Consider the following 25,413-nt stretch of genomic DNA (forward strand, 5'->3'; position numbering starts at 1 on the left):
TGTCAGAACAGATTCGATGGACTGAATGGCCTCCTTCTGCACTGTAGGGATTCTATGATTCTATGACTATTAACACAGCGCCATTCTGGAACATTCACCAGCAACACCAGAACAGCCGGATCCCCCAGTAGGTTAGTAAAGTTGGTCTTGATACTCACCCCGTGTTTGAAGAGAAGACACAAAGCAAGGATGGTGACGTGAAGACATGTATGATTCATGCTGCTCTGTGAATTTATTAATTTTTTTTTTGTTTGTTTTCACTTGCGCTCCTGCCACGAGATAATATAACCATTTGACAGTCGGCAGCAAGAGCCAGTTCATGGTTTTCAAACTATAAAATAATTTACATCACATGGTTTACTGACGTCTTAAACCACAAACATTCCAGCAACACATTTGTAAGAATATGAGAATAACAATCAGAAAGCATAACCTTTTTGCATAGTATTAAATGAACAGAGACATTTAGTTCTTTATTTACAATTATTGTCTGGGTAAAAAATTCATAAAAACAGATGGATGAACACGTCATTGCCCAGACAGGGCCAAATTGCCAAATATACTGCTGCAATTTATTATTAGTATTATTATTTTCACAAAACTCATGCTGATAAATACATTATGTAGAAGCAAGCATATTTGCATTGCAGAATGACTTTAATAAATTGATCCTTTAAATTCCCTCATCTTAGGCTGTCCTGCACTAACCAGATGCCAAAAGAAACAAAATCTTTGTAGCTCATGAAGAAATGTGTGACTTGTAGTTGTGACTGGCTGGAATCACATCTAATTTGATTTTAAACAAAAGCTACGTCACACATACATGCCCACAGAAGCCCAGATTTGTAATGCATCTTACTTTAAATGTATCTTACTTTATATGTGTTAATTATATACACAGGATTTTACTGGCAACTTCAGAGATGCCTGAACTCAGAACTACAGGCATATGTTCCTCTTTAGCAGGGCACAGACAGTTCTCAAAAGTTTCATCTTCCCAACTGGACCTTCAACAGGTCACAGAATCAAAGTGAAAGTTTCAAAACAAAAAAAGTTTCTTCATTGTCCATGATGCAAAGCTTGTTTCATGCTGACTGCTTCAGAGACACTTAGCCCCTCTTCCCCCGCCCTGACACACCCCGGATAAAAAATACATGGGGGCTATTATTGTCTTGAAGCGCTTCTGTCTCACTCTTGTGACAAGCTGTTAATGACTTTCCCTTTGGAAAGCACAGTAAGTAGATTTAAAGAATACTGCTGAGATGCTGCAATGTATTTAGTAGGTGGCTGCAGGAAGACAAGCTTGATAAAACCACACAAAGCACATCTAAATAGATCACAGAAAGTTTCATTGTAGTTGGAGAGTGCAGATTATGAAGATTGTTTAAAAAAAAGAAAAAAAACAAAGCAACCCAGATTGTTTTGTCACTTTTTTCCCTAAAATGTGACAGCCCCTCGAGCTGTATATATATATATTTTTTTTAAAAATCCAATAAGCCACTAAAGGAAAAAAAAATCAACACAATATCACAAGATTTCAACACTACTTTGATTTTCTTTTCCCCATATAGACAAAGCCAAATATAACTTATTTTGCAATCAGCTCTAATAAACCCATCACAAGCTTGGATAGTTACAGTTATTTTGAAACATCTTATTTTAACAAGCAGGTGTTTATATATAGCAGACAGTTCAATCAAATTACATTTCAAATTGGCCTTTGCGAGTCTGAGAAAGACCAAAAAAAAAATTCAAGCATTTATTTAAAAAAAAAAGAAGGAAAAAAAAAATCCAGAGGACTTTAGTACCTAAAGATATACTCTAGGAAATGAAGGAAGCCATGCTGCATTTTTAATCCACGATCAATTAACATTAGGATACCACTTAAACAATATTTCCCTGTTATATTTTGGCTTCTTTGTTTCTGCTAGCAATATCTACAATATTGAACAAAAAAGCAGGCAAATTCAGTACACGGTTGTAATGAAACATCTAGAATTCAATATTACAGAAGTACTCAACAAGAAGAACTGCTTGTACTACGGCAGCAGAACTTATACCCTACAAATAAACAAAGTTATCTACAGGTTTTGTAAACAAATTACATTCTCTTCAGGACATAAATAAGGTAAAGTCGTAAGAGCCATTAAGCAGAAACAAGGCAACATGCCAAGAAACAAAGAAGATAAACTTTGTAGGTATTTAATAAATGCTTATAAAGTTCCTCTGTTCAATTGGTGCAATTCTACTGTGCAAGTTGAGCATTGCAACTTCGATTTTTAAAGTTTTTTTTCCTTAATTTAAACTATACAATTAAGTCCATGCCGCACAAGCACTTCAAAAGTCACAGATCAGTGGATTGGATAAATTGCCTTAGATGCACTCAGTTGTGGTCCTTCCAGTGAAATTTGGGAAATGTACATTCATGCAGGATCTCTATCTTGAGGAGGGAAGCCAAACAAGAAATCATCCTTCCAGCAGTTTCCCTTCTTGCTACCGAGCATAGAAGAGCACAATCAGAACAGTTTATCAGCCAGCAGTTTTTTTTTTGTTCTGTTTCTGCACAGAAATGGTCAGCTAGAGTGATGTTTCCAGGCTATGTAGAGGGCTTCCTGGACTAGAAGAGGTAGCTGATTTACTCGTGTCAGTGGTAAGATTGATTCCGCTATCAATTGCATTGTTGTTCTTGTTGGGGGACGAGGGCGGGCTGGAGTTTTGCTTAAGGGCAGCGTCTTCTTCTATGTCAGTGTCATCGATAAGGGGAATGTGTGGCTGTGAGTCATCTATCCTAAACTCCGGATGAGTCATGAAGTTGTGAATGGAGGACTTCGACTCTGGTTTCTCTAATCCTTCATAGAGAGAGCTACGGAATGCCTTCACGACGCGAATCTGCAATAGATAAAGAAAGGCCAGAAGTAAATGGTTAGCTCCAGTGATGGCTACAATAGGGAAATTCTAAAAAAAAAACAATGAAGAGGCTGAATTTGTTTAAGGCAGTGCGGTGAGCTGAAGTCCACAGTCACTAGGACTTTTTAATAAGCATACACAAGTGACTCAGTTTCGTGCATAGTGGGGTCGGTGAGAACTGCAATAAAACTGGAAAAAAGGCAATTGTCGAACTCATGGAAAGCATTGGTTAAATAAGCAAAGATCCAATGTGGTGTAACCTAGTAAAAGCCATGTTATTTTGTTACTTAAATATTTAATGCGATGTATAATCCATGCACGTGAAAAAGTCTTGCGGTAGGCAGAAGGGAAAGAAAGTGAAAAGTTGATTCATTTACATCTTATTTGGAAGATACGTACGTATTCATATATTCAGTGTGACCAACATATAAAAACAAAGACTACATGGGAACACAATTGAAGTCACAGTTCATTGGAAGATGAACACTGAACAGAGTGAGGGGGAAACTGACAACAGGGAAAATGGGAGATGAAGTCACATTGTGCTGACGTAGATGGGGGCAGCCAGGAAGCACGTTGTTAGACTCACCAGAAGTACAAGTCATGCCACAGAACAGAGACACATGTAGATGGAAAAATCTGGCACATAGAGACAGCCATATTCAAAAGCCTGGTTAAATGTGAAACACTAACAAGCATAATCCATGCACAATGGGGTAAACATTCGAGTATAGGCCCAATGTTCTACCTCTGATCACCATAAGGCCATCTTTTAGACTTTTGCTCATGTTCGTGATGTTTCTCAGAACAGTATCCCAGTCAATTTCAAAAAGATAAAGACTACTTTGTAAGATGTTAATTTAATAGTCTGGGAAAAAAACGCCTCCCTGTAGAGTTGGATAGTTTCAACTGAGGTACAAAGACTAATTATAGCTCTCTACTGTTAAAGGGTTGGTTGAAATGATGTTCCATTAACATGTCACATGGTGAAGGAGTTATTTACTTTTCTGGGGGTGGATGGATGATGCAGATAAATGTATAAAGTACATTGATTATGGATACTTCATGGCAGTGGTTTGCTCATGTTTATATGGCCAATGTTGAGCTGATCAGGTTAAATTTGAATCTTCAGTGTTACTTAAACACGACTTGCATTATTAAGAGAACAACCCTCAAGATCTACTTGATCAGAATGAGGCCCACAGTTCTCACTTTAATTTCTAACATTCATCTTTGAGAAAAAATATCGAGACACCATTTCTTTCCTTCACTACTCACCACTTGGAAACAGCATTTGCATAATCCAGGTCCTTATGTACCTTTACATCTTCAAGCTCACTACCTGTGGTGATTGTCCCTTTAAGTATCAATCTGCAGAGTAAGGATCACATGACCCGGGGAACCAATTGGGAGAGCAGGGTGGGGCATCACCCTGTGAGCTCAGGTTTCTGTTCCAGAACCTTCTCAGGAGCTGGCTGCAGCCACAAAGCTGCAAGCCTCTGTACAACCTTTACCTGTAAATACACGTGTTGTTGTTTTTCCCTTTAGTGGTGAACAAAAATTATAACATTGGCGACGAGGGTAAAAGTGAGCCTTGAACTGTGAGTATACAGTTTCCGTTAAAGTTGAGACAAAGAAAAGTAAGTACAAAAATGCCCCGATTTGAATGGATAGATTCTTTTGGTGACTCCGTGAAAAACTATACATACAGTAGTTGGGCTATTATTTTCAGGCAAACAGAGTAGAGGATGGAGGAAGAAAATGGTAGTCTTCCTGAGTTCGTGTGGGACCTAGGCTTACAATCTGATTCGCAGCCTCACAATCCCAAACACGCCTGACTCCAAGTCATTCAGTGAGAATGCTGAATTGGTAAAGTCACATTTCCATCCAAAACCATTGGTCATATTGCAACAGGGAGAGCCGCTGGAGAAAGTATTGCGACTTATATCACCAAGTTGAAGCAAATCTCAGAGCACTGCAACTTTGGAGCCACTTTGAATGACATGCTGCGGGACAGATTAGTCTGTGAGGTGAATAATGAGGCTATCCAATGGAAGTTACTTGCAGTTATAAATTTAAGGTGAGAGTTGGAGATAGGGCTGGCAATGGAGAGTGCTGAAAAGGCTGCACAAGGGTTACCGAGCACACAAAATGGCACTGTAAACCAGTTAGGACAGGAACCTACAGTCAGCAGCAGTGACAAAAATGATGATATAGTAGTGACACGGGAAGTAAACTCAGCCACGAATAAAACAAGAAGACTTAGAAGAGGAAATCAATCAATAAAGATTGAAGCAGTGTTACTATTGTAGGATTAACCATTCTCCTGAATCCTGCAGGTATAAAGAGGTTAAATGTTTTTTTCTGTCACAGGAAAGGCCATTTAAGGCATTGGTAGAAAAGCAAATCAAGTCTAACCAGTAGTCGATTAGGTAGAGAATCACAAGTATATAACGTGAAACAAGCTAGCAGCAACAGTTTAGATGTTCACTCCCAGTTTAATGTGAAAGTGGGCAAAATAGCCCTCATTACTGAAATGCTCCTGGTAAGTGGAAAACCTCTTAAGATGGGAGTAGACACCGGGACATCTATTTCTGTGATAGGTCAACATACATTTCAGTACTTGAGAGAAGGAGCATAGCTATTGGATTTAAAGAATATTGCAGCGAAGTTAACTTGCACAGGAGAAGCCATAAAAATAATGAGCATGGCAACAGTACCTATAAGCTACGTGCAACAATCAGCCCAGCACGCAGTAATAACAGTGTCAGGCAAAGGACAAAGCCTTCTGCACCATACTTGGCTGAAGAGAATCAGGTTAAATTGGACCAAGATTTTCCAAGTGCGGGAAAGAGGACTATTCAAACTGATGAAGAAATATGAGAGTGTCTTCACTGACGTGTTAGGCAAGATAAAAGCCCTGCAGGTGAAGATCTATTGAATCCAGAGGTGACCCCCTCAATTTTTTGGGCAAGACCAGTACCATATGCCTTCAGAGAAAAGATGGATACCAAATTAAAGAGACTGGAAGAACTGGGCATTATCCAGTCAATTACAGAATGGGCAGCACTCTTAGCCCCCGTGTTGAAGCCAGACAATATCATCTGCATTTGTGAGGACTACAAGTTAACAGTTAACCAGGCTGCCAAGTTGGATAAATATCCAATCCCAAAGGTTGCAGACCTGTATGCAAAGCTGGCTGGAGATCAATATTATACGAAACCGGATATGAGTCACATGTATCAGCAACTTGAATTAGACGACACTTCCTGGGGTTAAGTCATGGTAAACACACACAGAGGTTTGTTCCATTCTTCGAACCTGTTAGTACATTTTGACCTGTCTAAGAAATTGGTGTTAACCTGTGATGCCTCTCCGTATAGCATTGGTGTGGTGTTGTTCCATGAGATAGATGACGGATCTAAAAGGCCAATAGGGTGCATCTCTCTCAGAAGCCGAAAAAGGCTAATCACAAATTGAGAAAGAAGGATTCTCAATAGTTTTTGATGTCAAGGAACTCCATCAGTATCTGTACAGTAGGCACTTTACCGTAGTTTCTGATCACAAAACGCTTTTGGGTCTTTTTATAGAGGACAAGGTTATTCTGACAATCACATTGACAAGAATTCAGCATTGGGCATTAATCCTCGCTGCCTACAAATATGCCTTTGAGCATCAGCCTGGAACACACATCGTGAATGTGGATGCACTTAGTCATCTGCCTTTACAAGAGACTGTTGCACCTCCCCCAGTACCACAGCAAATTGTCATGGTGTTTAATTTCTTAGACACTTTGCCAATCTTGGCAAAACAGAACAAATGCTGGACCAGTCCGGATCCACTTCTGTCCAAAGTGAGGCACAGGATACTAATAGGTTGGGCTGATGAGCCAGTGTTTGAAGAGATAATATTTTACATGAAAAGATGAGCTGAGTTGTCAAGATGGGACCATACTTTGCGGAGCAATAGTCATCCCTCTAGCAGGAAGAGTTTTCCTAGCTGAATTATACTGTGCCCATTCGGGTAGATCTAAGATGAAGATGCTCGCCAGGAGTTATGTCGGGTGGCCTAGCATTTTTGCCAACATTGAGACCGTAGTCAAGCACTGTGAACAATGCCAAGTGAAACAAACAGTCCCACTGCACTTTTGGGAGTGGCCATGGGTACGAGTCCATACTGATTATGTTGGTCCATTCATGGGCACAATGTTTCTGCTCATTGTCGATGCACAATCGAAATGGATGGAAGTGTTTGAGGTGAAGTCTGTGACACCGCATGAGAAATTACGCCAACGTTTCTCCATCCACAGAATACCTATTGTTTCTGATAATGGAACAGCCTTCATGAGTACTGAATTTCAGAACTTCACCCTCCTCAATGGTATCAAGCACATGAGGACTCCGCCTTACCATGCAGCATCTAATGGACGAGCTCAACAAACTGCCTAAATCTTGAAGTCTGGCCTAAAGAAGCAGTCAGGAGGGATCCTGGAACCAGAATCTCTCAAAACCTTCTGGGCTATAGGACCACTCCACGTGCAACAACGGGAGTCCTGCCAGCAGAGTTGTTAATGAACCATCATCTCAGAACGAGACTGAGCCTCGTGTTTCCAAATTTGCCAGCAAGGGTAAAGGCCAGCCAAAGTAGCCAGAAGGCAAACCAAGATTCATGTCGGTCAACATGGTCGTTTTCAGCCGTGAATGTGAGGAATTTTGGAAGTGGGTCAAGTTGGGTCCCTGGAGTCATCGTATCCAAAACCGGACCCCTGCCTTATCAAATGGACGTACAAAAAAGGATCGTCCAGCAACAGAGAGTGAGAGTTGCCCCAGCAACCTGTACAGCCATCAGGAGCTATATTGCCAACTGGGAATGTTGTCAATGATCCAAGCACTGAAGTACCTGGTCATCCCATGGCAGGCACAACCGACATCTCCAGAAAAAAAAGTAGAACTGAACTGCCTGTGCCAGAAGAGGCACCTGTCATTGTGGTTTTGGCTGACAGAAATGCTGTGGAAGCGTCCCAGACAGAGGAGTTATCCCACTCCACAAGGATGTGGAAACTCTCTGAAAGACATAATTTTAAATTGACTAAATTCATGGAGTAAATGTTTAATTTTCCTGGAGTGCGTAAGTTGAGTATTGACACTTGTATAAAAGTAGTTAGAGGGGGGAGCGGTGTGGGGACTGTCCCTTTAAGGATCAATCTGCAGAGTAAGGGTCACATGACCTGGGGGACCACTTGGGGAGCGCGGGGGTGGTGGGATCACCTTGGTGAGCTTGGGTTTCTGTTGCAGAACCTTCTCGGAAGCTGATTGCAGCCACTAGGCTGCAAGCCTCAGTCTAGCCTTTTCCTGGAAATAAATATATTGCTGTTTTTCCCTTAACTGGTGAACAAGAATTATTACACTGCCCCCTGATGATCCACCTCCTAATTTTGGTCCGTGATAATTTTGGGTAAAGTGGATGCCACACACAATCATTTCAGTCTCCGATCCTCAATTCAATCCATTCTGACATTTTTCCTTCCATCCACAAACAAGGCTTCATTTCCTCAGACACATCCTTTAATCACCTGGAATTCTTTTCCACTCCTGGTCACCATCTCTCATCACTGATTCACCTGCCTATGATTTACAAAGCACATCAACAAACCTTTCCCATACTCCCTCGTTTCCAATCATCAAACTCTTTGAGAAGCTCTGGCCAACATACCCAGATTTTCTCAAGTGACTTTCCTGCAGCTTTTACCCCAGGTATGGTGAAGAAGGACAGCAGCCACATTAATTAGACTAATGATCCTGGAATTTATGGCCCAGATCTCCAGATCAGGATCGCAAATCCTATTAGAAGGATCCTTCAACTTCTGACTTAGTGCAGCAAGCCTCAAAGGGAGCAACACAGAAAATCTCCACTGAAAATACACTCCCCTATTTACAGCACTATCTGCCACCTTCTTTTATTCATTTATGGGATGTGGGCGGCGTTGGCTAGGCCAGCATTTATTGCCCATCCCTAATTGCCCTTGAGAAGATGATGGTGAGGTGCAGCAAATTAAAAACATTTAAATGTCCCAAAGCAGCTATGAAAGCTGCCAGACTGAGAGGGGAAGTATGTAAGGGAAGAGTGTAATGTGGTAGCATGGATAAGGGGTTAATGTGGGTGAGGTAAGGGGCTAGGGTGAGCAAGGCAAGTGGGTAAGGGGATAAGGTCACAGGTGGCTAAGGTGACATGGTGGATCAAGGGGGTAGGGTGGTAGGTGGGTATGATCGCATGTGGGTAGGTAAGTGAGGTGGGTTGGGGAGTAATCGGGTTGGGTCAAGGGTGTGGGGGGGATTGGAGTTGGGTGTGGGAACTGGTTAGGTCATGTTGGGGATTCCACGGGTTTGGAGGAAAGCAGAGTCAGTGATGGGGTGGGGTGTGCGGAGCCGGGGGAATTGTTGCATAGTTATCCAAGTGTTAAGTCAGATTTTCCCTGTCTAAGATTTCCTAGGTAACCATCCAGGTAAGTAAGTCAAAACTGTCTTAACTCTCCGACTCTAACTGAGAGCTGGGGATTTTCTCAGAGGGTCCCTTGGAATAAAGGAATTGCCTGTGGCAATACATTGATAAGAAATAGCAGTGTGCCATCACAAGGGGGAAAGTGTGCCCAGTCTCAGTTTCGCTTTTGCTGAGAGCAGGAGACAGCACACACAGCTCTGCTGTTGATGTCTTTAAGCTTTGCATCTCTGTATATATGTTCTCATGTGCGTAGATGAAATAAATGGACCCGCAATGTGTTTACACAATCCCTTATGAGTGATTGGTACATTTATTCTGTTATAAAAATACAACATGGTGTTCAGCAGTGGTCAAACAGCAAGATTAGGTACAGGTACCACGTGACGGATAGTCTTAGCTCGTGATACATGGCATGTGATGTCCTGGTTGGACTGCAATGAGTTCACAGTGTCGGAGAGTGTTGAAAATGCATCGTGGTGACTGCACAGAAAAGCTCTGAAGACACAGGCCAAGATAGCGCTCAGATAAAGAGCTAATAGGTGGACAGATCCCTTGCAATAAGACACGGCCTATCAATTCAGTGAGTGGGACAGCGCATCGAGAGGACCAGCACTGGGTTAGCTCAGTGCGGAACGGCGAGTGACCAGGGTGTGGGCCGGATCTATAGCAAAGTGAGGAAGAGCCAAACAAAAATAAACAAACAAACCCATCATAAGATCAGGCCACAGAAGACTGTGTTTATAACGGGTGGCGTCAGGAGTTGCTGAATTGTAAACTGAATAAAACAAGGAGTAAGGTCAAAGGGGTTATGTCCACGAAATTCCCCAGTTTGAATTGGGATGCAGCTGACCTACCAGTTGAATTCAAATTGTTTAAACAGCTTACAGGGCGACGATTTCTTTATTCAATTGTGTCTGGGCCAGAAAAGCAAGCCACAAAAAAGAATCACCTAGCAATTGGGAATGAAGGCTGAACACATCAGGATTAACGGCAGAAAAACCAAAGGGTCCCCAAAGGATATGGACTACATTGGGAGACCAGATCAGAGTCAGGTTAAACTTCAGTCTTCATCGACTAGAGTTCATGTCATTCCAAGAACAGCTTACAGAATCCACAGATCACTTCATCAGCAAGTGCAGGAAAAAGGTGATTTTCCAAACGCAGGGCTAGAGAAAAGGGTTGTTAAATTGGTGATTGCATCCATTCCCATGGAAACATTCCAGAAAGATCTACTGGACAAGCCCAAAACATATAGCGTCAAAGAGTTACTCGAGATGGACACAACTATGAAGTGATCCTCCAAGGTCAATGAAGCTTCCAGGTCAGAAACACAACCCTCATTGTTGACACATTTACTAGAACACCCAAACCGAGCAAGATATGGGAGGTGTGGCCTTCTGCATGCACCAAGGGAATGACCAGCTTTCACAACAATTCTGTAACGTATGTGGCAGACAGAGTCACTGACAGCAGCAGCAATGAGTTAGAGCAAAGGCTGATGCATCTACAAAGCACCATGCACTGATTCAAACAGACCATACTTCAGGCTGTAAGAATGATCATCCAGTATCCCATCAGAAACATATACATGAGGTGATTGACAATCCAGAAAATGATAATGATGTGTACGATGAGACAAAAGGTGGGATTTCCTCCCCACTCTTGGCAGTGGGATCTTCTGGTCAATGCCACTGTCAATGGGGTTTGTATCCCCCCCTGCACCCACCCCCCAGGGAATCTGTGGCATGGGGTCGCTGCTGGCGAGTTTGAAAGATTTTACCAGTGGGGGAATGGACAGAAAATCCCACCCGAAGAGCCATGAACACATGTTTCGCGCCATAAATCTTGTGGAATACATAGATGCTGTCACATCATCCAAATGGTTGCCAAGATTCAAATTATCTGCCCTAAGCTGTTGCTAACTGCTTGTTATTGGTCAAGATTGACACAGGGGCAACAGCCAACATCTTACTTCTGTGGATTCTAAAAGGCATGCATCCACAGATGTTGAGGGCCATCATGAAATTTGCTACTGAGAAACCTGCAGTCTACAATGGTTCCCTTACTTCATGTGCAGGATCCATCGTCCTGTAGTGCAAGTTCAGTCAATCCTCTTAGGTGTCACAGATGTTCTACATCTTGCAGACCAAAGGCCCAGTGACTGTAGGTCTACTGGCATGCTGTGACTTCACACTAGTGACAATCCATGGAATCAGTTAGACTCACTAGGCAGATGAACCTCAGGAAGTACACCTAGCACCTTCATTCATGAACTAACATTGAAATATCCTGAATGTTTTGACAAAATTAACAGTTTCAAGGAAGCTGCAACGTTATGCTTGCAGAAGAATGCAAATCCATCAGTTGATCTGATACACTTTGTGCAATGTAAATGCCAGTAGCTACAAGAAGAAATGGCACAAGGTTCCACACAACAGAAACTGTGGAAAACCATAATTGTAGGATTGCCTTATTCAATTCAGCATGAACAAATGCACGTGAGACTATTTTGGCCTTACATGGCGCAGTGAGGCATCTTCCAGGGAGTCATTCTTAAAGGCAGGCAGGTCATCATACCAGAATCTTAACCACCTGATATTCTTCAACAACTTTATCATTCACACATGGCCATAGATCAGATAAGAAGACTCACAGGGGGAACAAGCTACTGGCTGGGTCTGAGCAATGACATTGAGGTCATTGTCCAGAAGTGTAAGGCATGTCAAGAGCATATGCCAAGTCAGCACAAAGAACAACTGATTCCACATGAAGTTCCTACCCATCCTGTGTCTAAAATTGCATCCAACCTCCCTCATGGCACTGACTTCATCATCATCATTGACTACCAAGTACCCCATTATTTGAGAATTGCATGACGTGTCAAGCACATCTGTCACGCCCACTCTAATACTATTTTCAGTTTATATGGTGTGCTGATCATTACAAATAACGGTCCATAATTTATTGGGAAGCCATTTAAGGAAATGTGCAAGTAGAATATACATCTTCCCCTCAATTTACTCTAGATCTAGCTAAATGAATGATTCGCATGGTGAAATACCCTAATTCTCAAATGTGGACAGACCAAACAAGATCCACACATGTCAATATTACACCTGAGGGCGATACCTTTAAATGCAACTATTCCACCTCTGGCAGAGTTCATGTTTGACAGACCAGTGCATACCAATTTAGTTACTCAGTAACTAAACAGCAACTTTTAAAACTGCAAAAGATGACCAATGTGCTCAATAAAAATGCAGGTACAGAATTGTCAAGTTTAGAGTTGGGACGACAAGTTTGCATCCAGGATCCTACAGAAGGTACATGGCAACCAGCAGAAGTGATTTGTTTAGAAACAAGGTCCAATGAAGTCATTACACACACGAGCGCAATGGTGAGACATAACCGAGGACAAATCAGATCTATTGCAGCACTTCAGCCACCATTCAGTCCTATTGCATCAGGACAAGATTCCAGATGTAACCAGGAACAACTTCCAAGAATGACAATCCCACAGATCACTGGGAGCAATTAAAGAAATCTTCAGACAAGGTTACCATTCCAAGATCTGGGCGTACCAGCTGATTACCACTATGCTTTAAAGAATCATGGGTTCATCAATACACACATGCATTGATGAATACATTCACTCATCTAACTAACTAAACACAGACATGTATTTTAAATAGTTATATTTCTTCTGTAGGTGGAAAGTATCTTTAAAAAGAAACGGGGATGTTGTGATATGCCTTTAAGGCATAGCAGCATGCCATCACTAGAATGGAAGTGTGTCCAACCTCAGTTTCATTTTTGCCTTGGAGCAGGATACAGCACACACAACCCTGCTGCTAATGTCTTCAAGCCTTACAACTTCGTATATATGTTCTCATGCACTTTGATTAAATAATGGAACATATAATGTGTTTATACAATCCCTTAGCAGTGATTGGCGCGTTTCTATCATTATAGAAACATGACATTGTCCACCTGATGTTTAAACTTCCTGGGCAATTCCCATAGAGTCCTTGAGGGGGACTCATGAAGGATAGTACATCCTCCGGGGTATGTCCGGTCTCTGACTATCCAGAGACTGGAGAACTGGACCTATATTCTCCCTGTGTATGAGCATCATTACTGACTATTTCCAGACTGGAGGTACCTTTCCTATTTTGAAGATGGAATGACATGGTAAAACTCTTTCATCATTGCTGGTCTCCCATCTTTAAGTACTTAAGTATGTGTACAATTCTGGTCTCGAGCTAAGGAAGGATATATTTGCCTTGGAGATGGTGAAACACAGGATAACTTGATTGATTCCTGAGATGAGAGGGTTTCCCAATGAGGGAACTTTGAGTAGAATGGGCCTATACTCGCTGGCATTTAGAACAATGAGAGTTGATCTCATTAAAACACAGAAGATTCACAGAGGGTTTGACAGGGTAGTTGTTGAGACACTGTTTGGCCAGGCTAGAGAGTGTAGAACTAGGGAGGTCGGAGTCTCAGGATAAGAGGTTGACTATTTAGGAGTGAAATGAAGTAATTAAGGCATCAGCCATGATCTTTATTGAATGGCGGAGCAGGCTCGAGGGGTCATGTGGCCTACTCCCATCACTGTTTATTTTGTTCTTCTGGCGATTTAGGTACTGAAATTAATTACAGCGCAGCTGGCCTTATGAAATGGGATTGTCAATTTTTGATATTGGAAAAATGAACTTCCATTTAACATTTGATTGAATTAGCTAGATAAATCGTATCTTGTAACTGCCTGATTTTGAACGCTAGCTTTGAAGACAACTTTTTATTTGCCAAGTTAAAATTACAGCTAGCTCAAAGTCCTGTTGTCTTATTTCCGTTGACAGCAGCACGAGATGAATGAGAGTGGTGCCCTTAAGATCAACCCAAAGTCTGTGCAAATAGAAAAAGAATGGAATTATTTTGAATAAAATATTTACTCTACCTGTTTATTTTTCAGTGTATGAACATGGTCATTAAATAATCCAATCTGTTTTAGGACACGTAAGCCATTTACTTCAAACAATGAATGTGCTATTCACTAACTGAATCTGCGCAGTGGTTAGCACTGCTGCCTCACAGCGCCAGGGACCCGGGATCGATTCCCAGCTTGGGTCACTGTTTGTGCGGAGTTTGCACGTTCTCCCCGTGTCTGCATGGGTTTCCTCCGGGTGCTCCGGTTTCCGCCCACAGTCCGAAAGACGTGCCGGTTAGGTGCATTGGCCATGCTAAATTCTCCCTCAGTGTACCTGAACAGGCGGCTTGGGGATTTTCACAGTAACTCAATTGCAGTGTTAATGTAAGTCTGACAATAATAAATAAACTTTAAAAATAAATTTTCCATTGGGAAACAAACTAGGAATTTATCAGGTGCAGAATTTACTGATGGGGAATTAATTGACAGGGTGTCAAGACAAATGAGTTCTACTCTTGACATCTTTAGGTTTTACTGATTCTAATTTATAAACTCTATTTTTCCTCTACATTAGGAATAGTAATAACTAATAAAGCTAGGATGCTGCTTTGCCCTTTAAGGCCAACACAGGCATACAATTCAACAAATTTCTGTGTTCATTTTGAGTAATAATTTGGCTAGTATTTTTGGACTGGGTTTGAACTTGGGATTCCAGATCACCTGCTCTATGTTGCCATCTACTGGCACAGAGATGTTACCAATCTTAACATCCATTTTTTTAAAACCATCAATATATATATATATATAATAAATTTTGAAGAAAGTGTTGTCCCAGGCTATGAATATGAAACATGCAGTACTACATCACATGCATGCTTTTCTTTATCCCACTAGGAACAGCCGAGAATATTTGAAACAAAAATGATTTATGCTTTAAAATGTGCGAATTTATAATCAACTCTCGCCACATTTACTCAGATTTAGTCACATCAAAATATTTCCAATATGTTAAACAATGACAGTGGGGGGACCATGTGGAAGCAACTGCCCAGGCAGTCAAGGCGCTTAACAAACTAGGCAGTGTCCTTGAATGTAGCATATAAGAAAAAAGACTGACAATGCACAGGCAGGACAAAAAAAATGAGTAAAAAACTTGTTTGTGTGGCAGAACAGAAAAACAAACAACAAGAAAATGCACTGTAATTTGACAAAAGACTTTGGGACAAGACTTCATGACATTATCATGTGGCGGTCTTATGCTCCAGGGCCTTCTCGACTTCTGCTTCTCAGTCACCCAGAAAGGAGGCGAGGCGAGGCTCAGGAGCGTCCTTGGCAATGAACACCACAATGGCTTTGTCTAAGATTTTGCAAGGAAGGAAAAATAGTTTAAGTAAATCAAAGCTCATCATCATGCTGTTGGTTTGCCTGGTCTGAGTCGCCACATAAAGGGGGGGGTAGGAAAAGCAAGAGGATGTGTATAGTTCAGATGAAACACTGTAAAATTAAAAGGTTTCTTTTTTTTTTGGCATTCGGTGGGCTTATACTCGAAAGTTTACACACACTTTTAAACCTAATATCTAGACTCATATGCCCAAGCAGTTCACATTCATTGCAGGCTCAGGTCAGACTCACAACCTTCATTTCACTCCCTCCTGCTGGACCCTTTGCCTAGGGTTGTCTAGTCCTCTAGAGAAAACAAACACATTCACTTCAGACACATAACAGGTCGCCAAGGAGTAAATAATACTGAACTCTACAAAAGGACTGACAAGATGATTAGTATCAAAATAGTTAAAAAAGCAAAGTGGGGAGAGGTGAAAGATCATCTTGTGCATTAAGAGTACACACTCACGCCCAGCAGTAGCAGCAGAAATGCTGGTAGGAGAGGAAAGAGCATTGGGAGTAGATAACGATACGTGAGTAGGGCTAGAAATATTGGTTACATCTTGATTTTGGCTGGTAACGGATGACTGCCGCCTTAGAGCCCCCTGAAAGGAAGTGCCACTCTTGAATGTATTCACTACTTCGATCTGCAATGAAGGAGAGAATGAGAAAGTTTGTTCAAGATGGAGATACAAGATTAATGTGCCCGGGTGCCTCTTAACACACAAACGTGATTCAATTAGCAAAAACATACATGTCCCAATACTGTGAAAAATTTTTGCAGTAAAGTAATGCCCAACTGAAACAAATGTACTCTGACTAATCAATAAAAATCCAACGTTAGCCAACGTGAGAACCTCTTGTATCTTCCAGTTTTGATAAGAGCATAGATGAAATAATTGGACCACTTTAATTAGAACTAGCCTATGTTCCCATGCACAATATTAAAACAATATATATTTTCACTTATCACATGAACAGATAGGAATAATCCATAATTCCAATGCAATAATTCATATATCACAGTTTAAGATTATTTAAAATTACTAAAAGGCACTCAACCTTATGACAAATAACAGCAAAAATGTAATTTTCTACCAACACAGTTTAGTAAAATACATTTCAATATTTTGCGAAGTCATTTTTATTCAGGGCTCTTAAAGAAAACCAAAGTCACTCTCCAATAACACTGAGCTACCACATTCATTTCATTTTTATTGAGAAAATGAAGCTCACCTTTGAATGTAAAGGTAAATTAACCCATGCAATTGCATTACAATTAGTTTCCAACCTGTACTCACTTATTTGCCAGCGGAAAAACTCTGGAAATGAACAAGTATTGGACTGAATTTGGGAGTCCACAATTGGAGAGGTATGCCTGCTTTTTAATTTCATGTTTTAATATCAAAAAATGAAATCAAGGTCAATGAACAATTGGTCCCTTCAGTTGTATAGCTGGATCAGTCTGCAACCCAGTCATCAGAACCCAGATAGCGCCTGAGCAAGTTTTTTTCACATTAACGCAAACAGAATGCATAAGCACAGTTAACTGATCTCAGTTGGAGTGAACGGTGGCTTTTGTATTCGCAAACAGGGGTTTAAATTTGCTAATAATGTCACTTTTGATCACTACGTGTTATGTCCTGCCCATAGTGAGGAGTGAGAGCCTCCGTGGTTTAGTTATTATCTGGCTTCATGTGGACAGACCATTTGGATAACTGCCCAGAGAACCATATCCAGCACGAGCTGGCAAATTCAGCAGGGGAGAGGGGGGGAGTGGGGGGGGGGAGATGGAGTGAAAATTAGAGGGAAAAATGGGAAACATTTCAGAAAAAAATGTTAGCTATTGTTGAACTAGAGACAAGTTAAACTACACACGAAGTAGAAATGCTCCTTTTTCTTTGATGGATGAAGAAAGGACAGCTTAATTATATTTTTGTGCAGACACACAAATACTATTGCAATCTTCAATGTCTCTGGAATACAGGCGTTTGCAATATCCATGGGGGGTTCTCCAGCAGGATGTTGGCGAAGATTACAGAAGGAGATCAGGAGAAACCTGTCAAAACATTCCCCCAAGTAGTTATATAACTTCAGAATAATGTACAATCCTGTAACTTGGACTATTTTGATCTTTCTTAAGAGCCAACGTTTCACAGAAAATAACGTTCTTGCGTTGAGGATTGGAAAATGATACCTCAAAAAGAGCTGCAGCAAGTATCTCAGCTTTTCGCAACTGGAGAACATGCAATCACAATCTCCAGTTTAGTGCTATTCTGGTAAATCACCTGACCAAGGGTTGCAGAGGGACCGAGGGAATATAATTAACCTCAAAGCTACAGTCTGATGTTCAGATACACTGGAAAGCAGCATATTAGGAGTCTACTTGAAAGGGTTTGGGAATTTAAAAATTACAATTTATGAAAAGTGACAATTATTTGGGAATAATTGTCCCAAATTAATCCCAAATCCCATGTAATATAGGGATACTATTTTGCCAATTATTATCCAGAAATTTATTATATGAGCGACAGCAGGAAAACGGCGACACGGTGGCACAGTGGTTAGCACTGCTGCCTCACAGCGCCAGGGACCCGGGTTTGATTCCGGCCTCAGGTGTCTGTCTGTGTGGAGTTTGCACATTCTCCCCGTGTCTGCGTGGATTTCCTCCGGGTGCTCCGGTTTCCTCCCACAGTCCAAAGATGTGCGGGTTAGGTGGACTGGCCATGCTAAATTGACCCTAAATGTCAGGGGGATTATCAAGGTAAATATGTGGGTTATCAGGGTTAGTACAAGGGGCTAAGGGGATAGGGCCTGGGTGGGATTGTTATCGATGCAGGCTCAATGGGCTGAATGGCCTCCTTCTGCACTGTAGGGATTGTGTGTATGATTGCATGTATGTAAGGATTCACGTTGAAGTTATTTCGCCATTCATTAACTGACAGCTAATCTGCCTTCAACTCGAGCTGAACTTGCATGAAATGTTGAAATTGGTCACATCTATTTTGGCAAACTACAGCTTATTTTTCAAGGTACTGATTCTACCAACAGCTGATCTAACCCACTGAGGACTTCTGGCTCTGAACCAATCTGGTCCACAGAGTGTTCAACACTTTGAATGGGATTCCAGGAAAAGTCATGGAAACAAAATGTTAAGTTTTTAAAAAAATACTTATTTATGGGATGTGAGCTTTGCTGGCAAGGCCAGCATTTATTGCCCATCCCTAATTGCCCTTGAGAAGATGGCAGTGAGCTGTCTTCTTGAATTACTGCAGCCCATGCAGTGTGGGTACACCCACAGTGCTGTCAGGGAGGGAGTTCCAGATTTTGACCATCCACAGTGAAGGAACAGCAGCAATATATTCCCAAACCAGGATGGTGAGTGACTAGGAGAGGAATTTCCAGGTGGTGGTGTTCCCATGTATCTGCTGCCCTTGTCCTTCTAGATGGTAGCAATCATGTTGCTATCTGAGGAGTCTTGGTGAGTTCCTGCAGTGCATCTTGTACACATGGCTGCCACTGTTCAGTCAGTGGTGGAGGGAGTGAATAATTGTGAATGGAGTGCCTATCAAGTGGGCTGCTTTTTCCTGGATGGTGTTGAGCTTCTTGGGTGTTGTTGGAGCTGCAAGTATTCCCTGAAACTTGTGCCTTGTAGATGGTGGACAGGCTTCGGGAAATCAGGAGGCAAATTACTTGCTGCGGTTTTTGTAGTCTCTGACCTTCTCTTGTGGCCATTGTATTTACATGGCTAGTCCGGTTCAGATTCTGGTCAACAGCCTTCTTTTTTAAGCAGGTGAAGGTGGATTAAATGGACTTATTTCACACCTTTTGATCATTGAATATTTTAAATGGTCCTCGACATTAGATTAAGAGTAAAGGAATAGGTAAAAGTTTTCTTTTTCTATGAGAAATTCCAGGGATTCAAACAAATAACCTTCACGCCCTGATTTTGAAAAACTTCAACCTAGAAATAATGGGCACTAAGCAAAATATAGGAACGGTGATTAGCACTGCTGCCTCACAGCGCCAGGGACCCGGGTTCAATTCTGGTCAATTCCGATTCCACCGGCGAGGCCAACACACCTGTTCCCTGTTCATGGGGAGCAGGTGTTTTCCTCACCTGAGAGAACCTTTCCCGACGAGACCATAAAGGTAAGCGAGCCTGGACGATTGAGCGCCCGGCTCGTGAAACAGATGTAAATGAACATTTAAATACATTTGAATAAATTATTCAGCCACTCGCCCATTTCCGGCTCCCATAAAATCGCGAGAGCTGAGAAATCGAGCGTGATCTTGATTTCTCGGCCCTCGTGCGATTTTACCAGCTCGTTCCGCCCATCGCTGAACGGGACGAGCCGGTAAAATATCAGCCTGCGATTCCATGAATCAAACCTAAGAATTGTGTTAAGCACCAGTAATTACAAAAAAGGCTTCAGGTAGAATATTATAGCTCAGCCAGTGCATGCCAGCGTATAAATCAGAAGGTGCTTCACTGGAAACGTTCATCTTGTACTGTGCAGTATTTGACTATTTTTAGGTTCAATGAAGAATACTGAGTTATTGCAAGAAATTGGAGACTTTGCATGATAGTTGGGCGCAGCAGACTGAGAAGACGGAGCTGTGAGGGAACTGACGGCCAGCATAGTTCAATTTAGCTTGAGATACGAGGCCCAGACTGAAGTTAGTTGAAAGCAGCAGCAGAAGGAGATGGACAACTTTCCAATCAGAAAACGGGAGAAGCAGGACTGAATTGCAACATCACAGGAAAGCAGGTAAATGAGTGGCTGGTGAGTATTTCTCTTCTTTTTTCTCTCTCTAAATTAGGACGTTGGTTTAAAGTAAGGCCGGGGAAGTTAAAAATGTTAATCGGGGCAAGTAGAAGTAGTGGGGCAGCACGGTAGCACAGTGGTTAGCACTGTTGCCTCACACGGCCAGGGACCCGGGTTCGATTCCCGGCTTGGGTCACTGTCTGCGTGCACGTTCTCCCCGTGTCTGCGTAGGTTTCCTCCAGATGCTCCAGATTCCTCCCACAGTACGAAAGACGTGCTGGTTAGGTACATTGACCCGAACAGGTGCCGGAGTGTGGCGACTAGGGGAATTTGACAGTAACTTCATTGCAGTGTTAATATAAGCCTACTTGTGACTAATAAATAAACTTTAGAAGTGAATTATTAATAAAAGAATTAATGTGGAGTAGCTTCACCTCAGTGCAGATTTTACCAGAGTGCAAGGGAGTTGGCAAGTGTCGGAACTCATTGCAGGGCGAGGAAAGAAGTGTGTTTGATATTTTAATCTGTGGTTTGAATGTTGGTTGCCTTTACTGTCCTTCTTGATTCACCTTGCAATCAAATATTGAAGAATATAAGATCATACGGTGTATGTTGGAGTAAGCCATATGGCCTTTCAGGCCTTCATTCGCTTAGATCATGGCTGATCTGTTCTTGGCCTCAACTCCACTTTCCTGTCTGCCCCCCATAACCCTTGACTACTTGGAGTCCAAATGTCTGTCTGATTGAACATATTCAATGACCCAGCCTTCACAGCTCTTTGGGATAGAGAATTCCAGAGATTTGTGACCTTCTGAGAGAAGAAATTCCTCCTCAACTTTGCCTTAAATGGGCGACTGTGTCTCCTGAAACTGGGTCCCTTGGTTCTAGATCCGCCCATACGCTCTCAGCATCAACACTGTCAAACCTCCCCTCAGAATTTTATATGTTTCAGTAAGGTCCTTTATCATTCTTCTAAACTTGGTGCAATCTGCTCAACCTTAGACAACTCTTTCATCCCAGGAATCAATCCTATGAACTTTCTTTGAACTGCCTCCAACGCAAACCTGTACTCGGTCCTCAAATTGTGGTCTCACCCGTCTCAATACAATTATAGCAGCACTTCCCGACTTTGATATTCCACTTCTCTTGCCAACTTTCTAATTGCCTTCCTAATTCCTTGCTGTACTTTCATGCTTTTGTGATTCACGTCCAAAACACCCAGATTCCTGCAGAGCTCCTCTAAGGGAGCTGCAGACCTGTACAAACTACAGAACTCAGAAAACCTCATTCTCCTCACACCTTCTGAAATTTTATCCCACTCCAGACATTTCATCCCACCCTGGATCAAGGTTTTAGGGAAGACATGAGGGGTGGCAAGGCCAACTGGACCAACCGTCAACCGTAAACGTAGATGTGCCATGTAAAATCGCTTTTAATTGACTCGATGGTGGGCTTAATTGCCTGGTTAATTGTGAGGCAGGCTCCTGATTGCTGTGCGTGCACGCCAACTGAAATATCGCGAGGGCACAATGACGCGGGCGCACAATTTTGGGCTGGGCGCTGCCTGTCCAAGCAGCCCAAGATTCTGCCCATATTGACTCTGCCTGATTACATGAAATTTTCTAAATGTCCTACTACTCCTTCCTTAATAATGGATTCCAGCGCTTTCCCACTGTCAGATGTTAGGCTAAATAGGTGATAATTTCCTGTTTTCTGTCACCCTCCTTTCATGAGAGGGAGTATAAATTTTCAGTTTTGCAATCTGCTGGGCACTTTGTAGAGTCAAAGGAATTTTGGAAGATCGCAACCAATATATGTCCCATCGTTGCAGCCACTTCTCTTAAGACAGTAAGATGAAGACCTCAAGGTCCAGGGGACTTATCAACCTGCAGTCCCATTAGTTTTCAAAGCACTTTTCTTTAGTGACAATGATTGTTTTAAGATCCTCTCTCCATCAACTTCTCCTGATTTTTTTCCTATTATTAGGATGCTTTAAGAGTCTTAAACTACGAAGCCAGATACAAAGGCTGGAATTTTCCCATGTTGCCTGACACGGGAATCGTAGGCGGGGGGGGGGGGGGGGGGGGGGGTGGACCATGCAAAGGTCCGTTGACCTCAGGTGGGATTTTCTGGTCTTGGGGTGAGCGCGGCCGGAAAATCCCACCCAAAATATTTGTTCAAAGTCTCTGTCATTTCCTTCTTTTTCATGATTAATTCTCCAGTTCCATCCTCTCAGGGACCAAATGTTGACTTTAGCTACTCTCTTCCTTTTTATATACTTTTAGAAACTTTTAATATTTCATGCAGTCAGAGCGTGGCTACAGCTTGGAAGGAGTACATTTGGTCAGTCATATTTGTGCATTCTATCTGCAGGATGAAAGATGGCTATGCACCCTAGGATTTTTAGCATGGTGAAGTAGCCGGAGCCAGATCACCTGTTGGATGGCCAAAGTTCTGCTTTAATGATGCTTGCAAATGTGACAATGAAGACCTTAAACATCATTTATCGTAGTCAGGATTCATTCGAAGATGACAGAGGAAAATGGGTGAGCATAATCCACCACAATAACCAGTGGCTAGGCAACATATGCCAACGCTGAAAATAACAACCCACAATGACACCTGGAAGCTCCATGTGTGGCACTGCCATGTGTGGCACAAGGATTGGCCTCTTAAACCATCGGGGAAGGAAGTCACTTCTGACCCAATCTGGATTAAATTGTTTGCTGCAGGTCCATCTTCTTTTGTAGATGGAAGGATGCCAAAGACAACTAGAAAATGTTTTACAATACAACACGGAGCAATTTTCATAAAACAAACATTCATAATGCCTTGAAGCCAAGCAAATTAATATGTCAACATGAGCAAAAATTAGATAGCACATTCGAGATCAAGATAGACGCATTACATCTGAGTAATAAAGATATATCAAGGTGTAGCAAGTTGAAGATAGCATCAGTGTAATATACAGACCAATTGGATCATTGCGGTGCTTACATACAACATTAGTTATTCTTAATTTGAATCTTACTCTTGGAATTTTAATGTCAAAAACCTGGACCAGTTGAATATAAGGACATAACAGACAAGAACGTGAGTAGTCCACTCAACTTATTAGAATCTTCCTGATTCAGTCAGGAGTTGTTCAAAGCATTGCCCTCTCTTCTTGTTTTAATTCATCCATTGGATCAGGATTTCATCCCATTTTGAATGCTTCCATCAAATCCGCATTCACTGGACCAGATGGTGATCTATCCCAAGCCACTGTTAACAAGCCACTGAAGTAGACAGTGATTTGTTCTATATATTAACAAGGCACTGAACCAGATGGTGGTTTATTTCTATATGTTAACAATTCACTGAACTCGATGGTGTTTTTGTTCTATATGCTAACAATTCATTCAGCTCGATTGTGATCTCTTCTCTCTGTTAAAAATTCACGGAACTAGGTGGTGTCTATTCCAAATGTCAATGAATCGCGAAAACAGATGGCAGTCTATTCCATACTGTCACAATTCGTTGAACTAGATGATGGCTTATTCTCCATGCTTATGAATCACTGAACTCAATGGTCAGCTATTCTAAACATTAATAAATGTGAGTCATTGAGGGGCGTCATGGTGGCATAGTGGTTAGCACTGCTGGCTCACAGCACCAGGAACCCAGGTTCAATTCCAGCCTTGAGTGACTGTGTGGAGTCTGCACGTTCTCCCCATGTCTGTGTGGGTTTCCCTTGGGTGCTCAAGTTTCTTCCCACAGTCCAAAGATGTGCGGGTTAGGTTGATTGGCCATGCTAAATTGACCCTTAATGTCAGGGGGACTAGCAGGGTAAATATGTGGGGTTATGGGGATAGGGTCTGGGTGGGACTGTTGCCGATGCAGACTTGATGAGCCGAATGGCTTCCTTCTGCACTGTAGGGATTCTATGATTCTATTCTATGATTCTATTGTACCTTTAGGTATATTTATCTGGAAGTTTGTTTCCAATGTACCCTTATTTATTTATTTTGGTCAACTCACAAACCTCTCCAAATCCATGTAATTTATTCCTATGTCATTGAAAAATTGTTACTACTTCTTTCATATAAGCCTTGGTGATCCATGAAAGGAAAGTGCTGAGGACAGGTAACTGCTTCCCAGATGAACATCACAAGGTAAAGCAACCAACCTATTCTTCGTACCAGCTGGAACAACACTACAGAGACATTTAACACAAAATCAGAGAGGGGAACATTAATCTGTCTTGCGTAAATCTGTTCCTATTCATTGAAAACAGCAAGCAAAAGCAACTATTTAACATAGAGCAATGCAGTATAGAAGGAGTCCATTTGGCTTATTGTGTCTCTGACCTCCAAAGAAAGGATCTGATATGGTATCTGTTTATAATGAGAATGAATATGATTGCTGAATATGTTTTTTTTTAACCATGGGTTGTAGTCCTAATGGCATTGAGCGTACCTGAGTTTGGATCCTGTTCAGACCTCTGAACCAAAGAATCTGTCCACGCCTAAGTTCTCTCTCCGCATGATCAATTTCTTCGGCATCTTCATTGAGTTCCTCTTCTGGGATGTCATCCTTCTGAGTTCCATGGCCTGCTTCTTTCAGAAACTTCAACCGATTAGTTGGAATGGAGGATATAACCTGAGAAACAGATAAAAGGACATGAGCTATTAAACTCTTCTTCTGCACCAGGCAGGGAAGAAAACATGATGATTTATTCAATTATCAGTGAGGAAACCACAAACAATCTAAAGGGTTGATTTTCCTTTTTTTTGGGACACTCAGTCCCAAAGTATGAAATGCAGGAAGGAAATAAGGATGGAGGCTTGCTAGACTGAGACTCATTTCAATGCCCAGTGAATTGTACAAACATTCTAGAATTATAGAGCCTCCCAGTAATTAAACATTCATCTCCAGGACACTGCT

At 41.8% G+C, this 25,413-nt stretch overlaps 1 protein-coding gene across 2 annotated transcripts in view; it reads right to left on the bottom strand.

Moving 5' to 3' along the window:
* Window positions 1–215: 215 nt before the first annotated feature.
* Window positions 216–25,413, bottom strand: part of atp2b2 (ATPase plasma membrane Ca2+ transporting 2) — a 396,677-nt gene continuing 371,479 nt past the window's right edge. Inside the window, exons 21-23 of one of the 2 annotated variants that reach the window (XM_078209745.1) lie at window positions 24,946–25,128; window positions 16,279–16,365; window positions 216–2,889 (exon numbers count right to left, since the gene is read on the bottom strand). In XM_078209745.1, coding sequence (XP_078065871.1) covers window positions 2,578–2,889; window positions 16,279–16,365; window positions 24,946–25,128 — 582 coding nt within the window. In that variant the 3' untranslated portion in view covers window positions 216–2,577. The remainder of the gene's footprint in view (window positions 2,890–16,278; window positions 16,366–24,945; window positions 25,129–25,413) is intronic. The other variant, XM_078209746.1, reaches the window with a different exon arrangement.

The sequence above is a fragment of the Mustelus asterias genome, chromosome 3 (genome assembly GCF_964213995.1).
Source record: "Mustelus asterias chromosome 3, sMusAst1.hap1.1, whole genome shotgun sequence".
Lineage (NCBI taxonomy): Eukaryota > Metazoa > Chordata > Chondrichthyes > Carcharhiniformes > Triakidae > Mustelus > Mustelus asterias.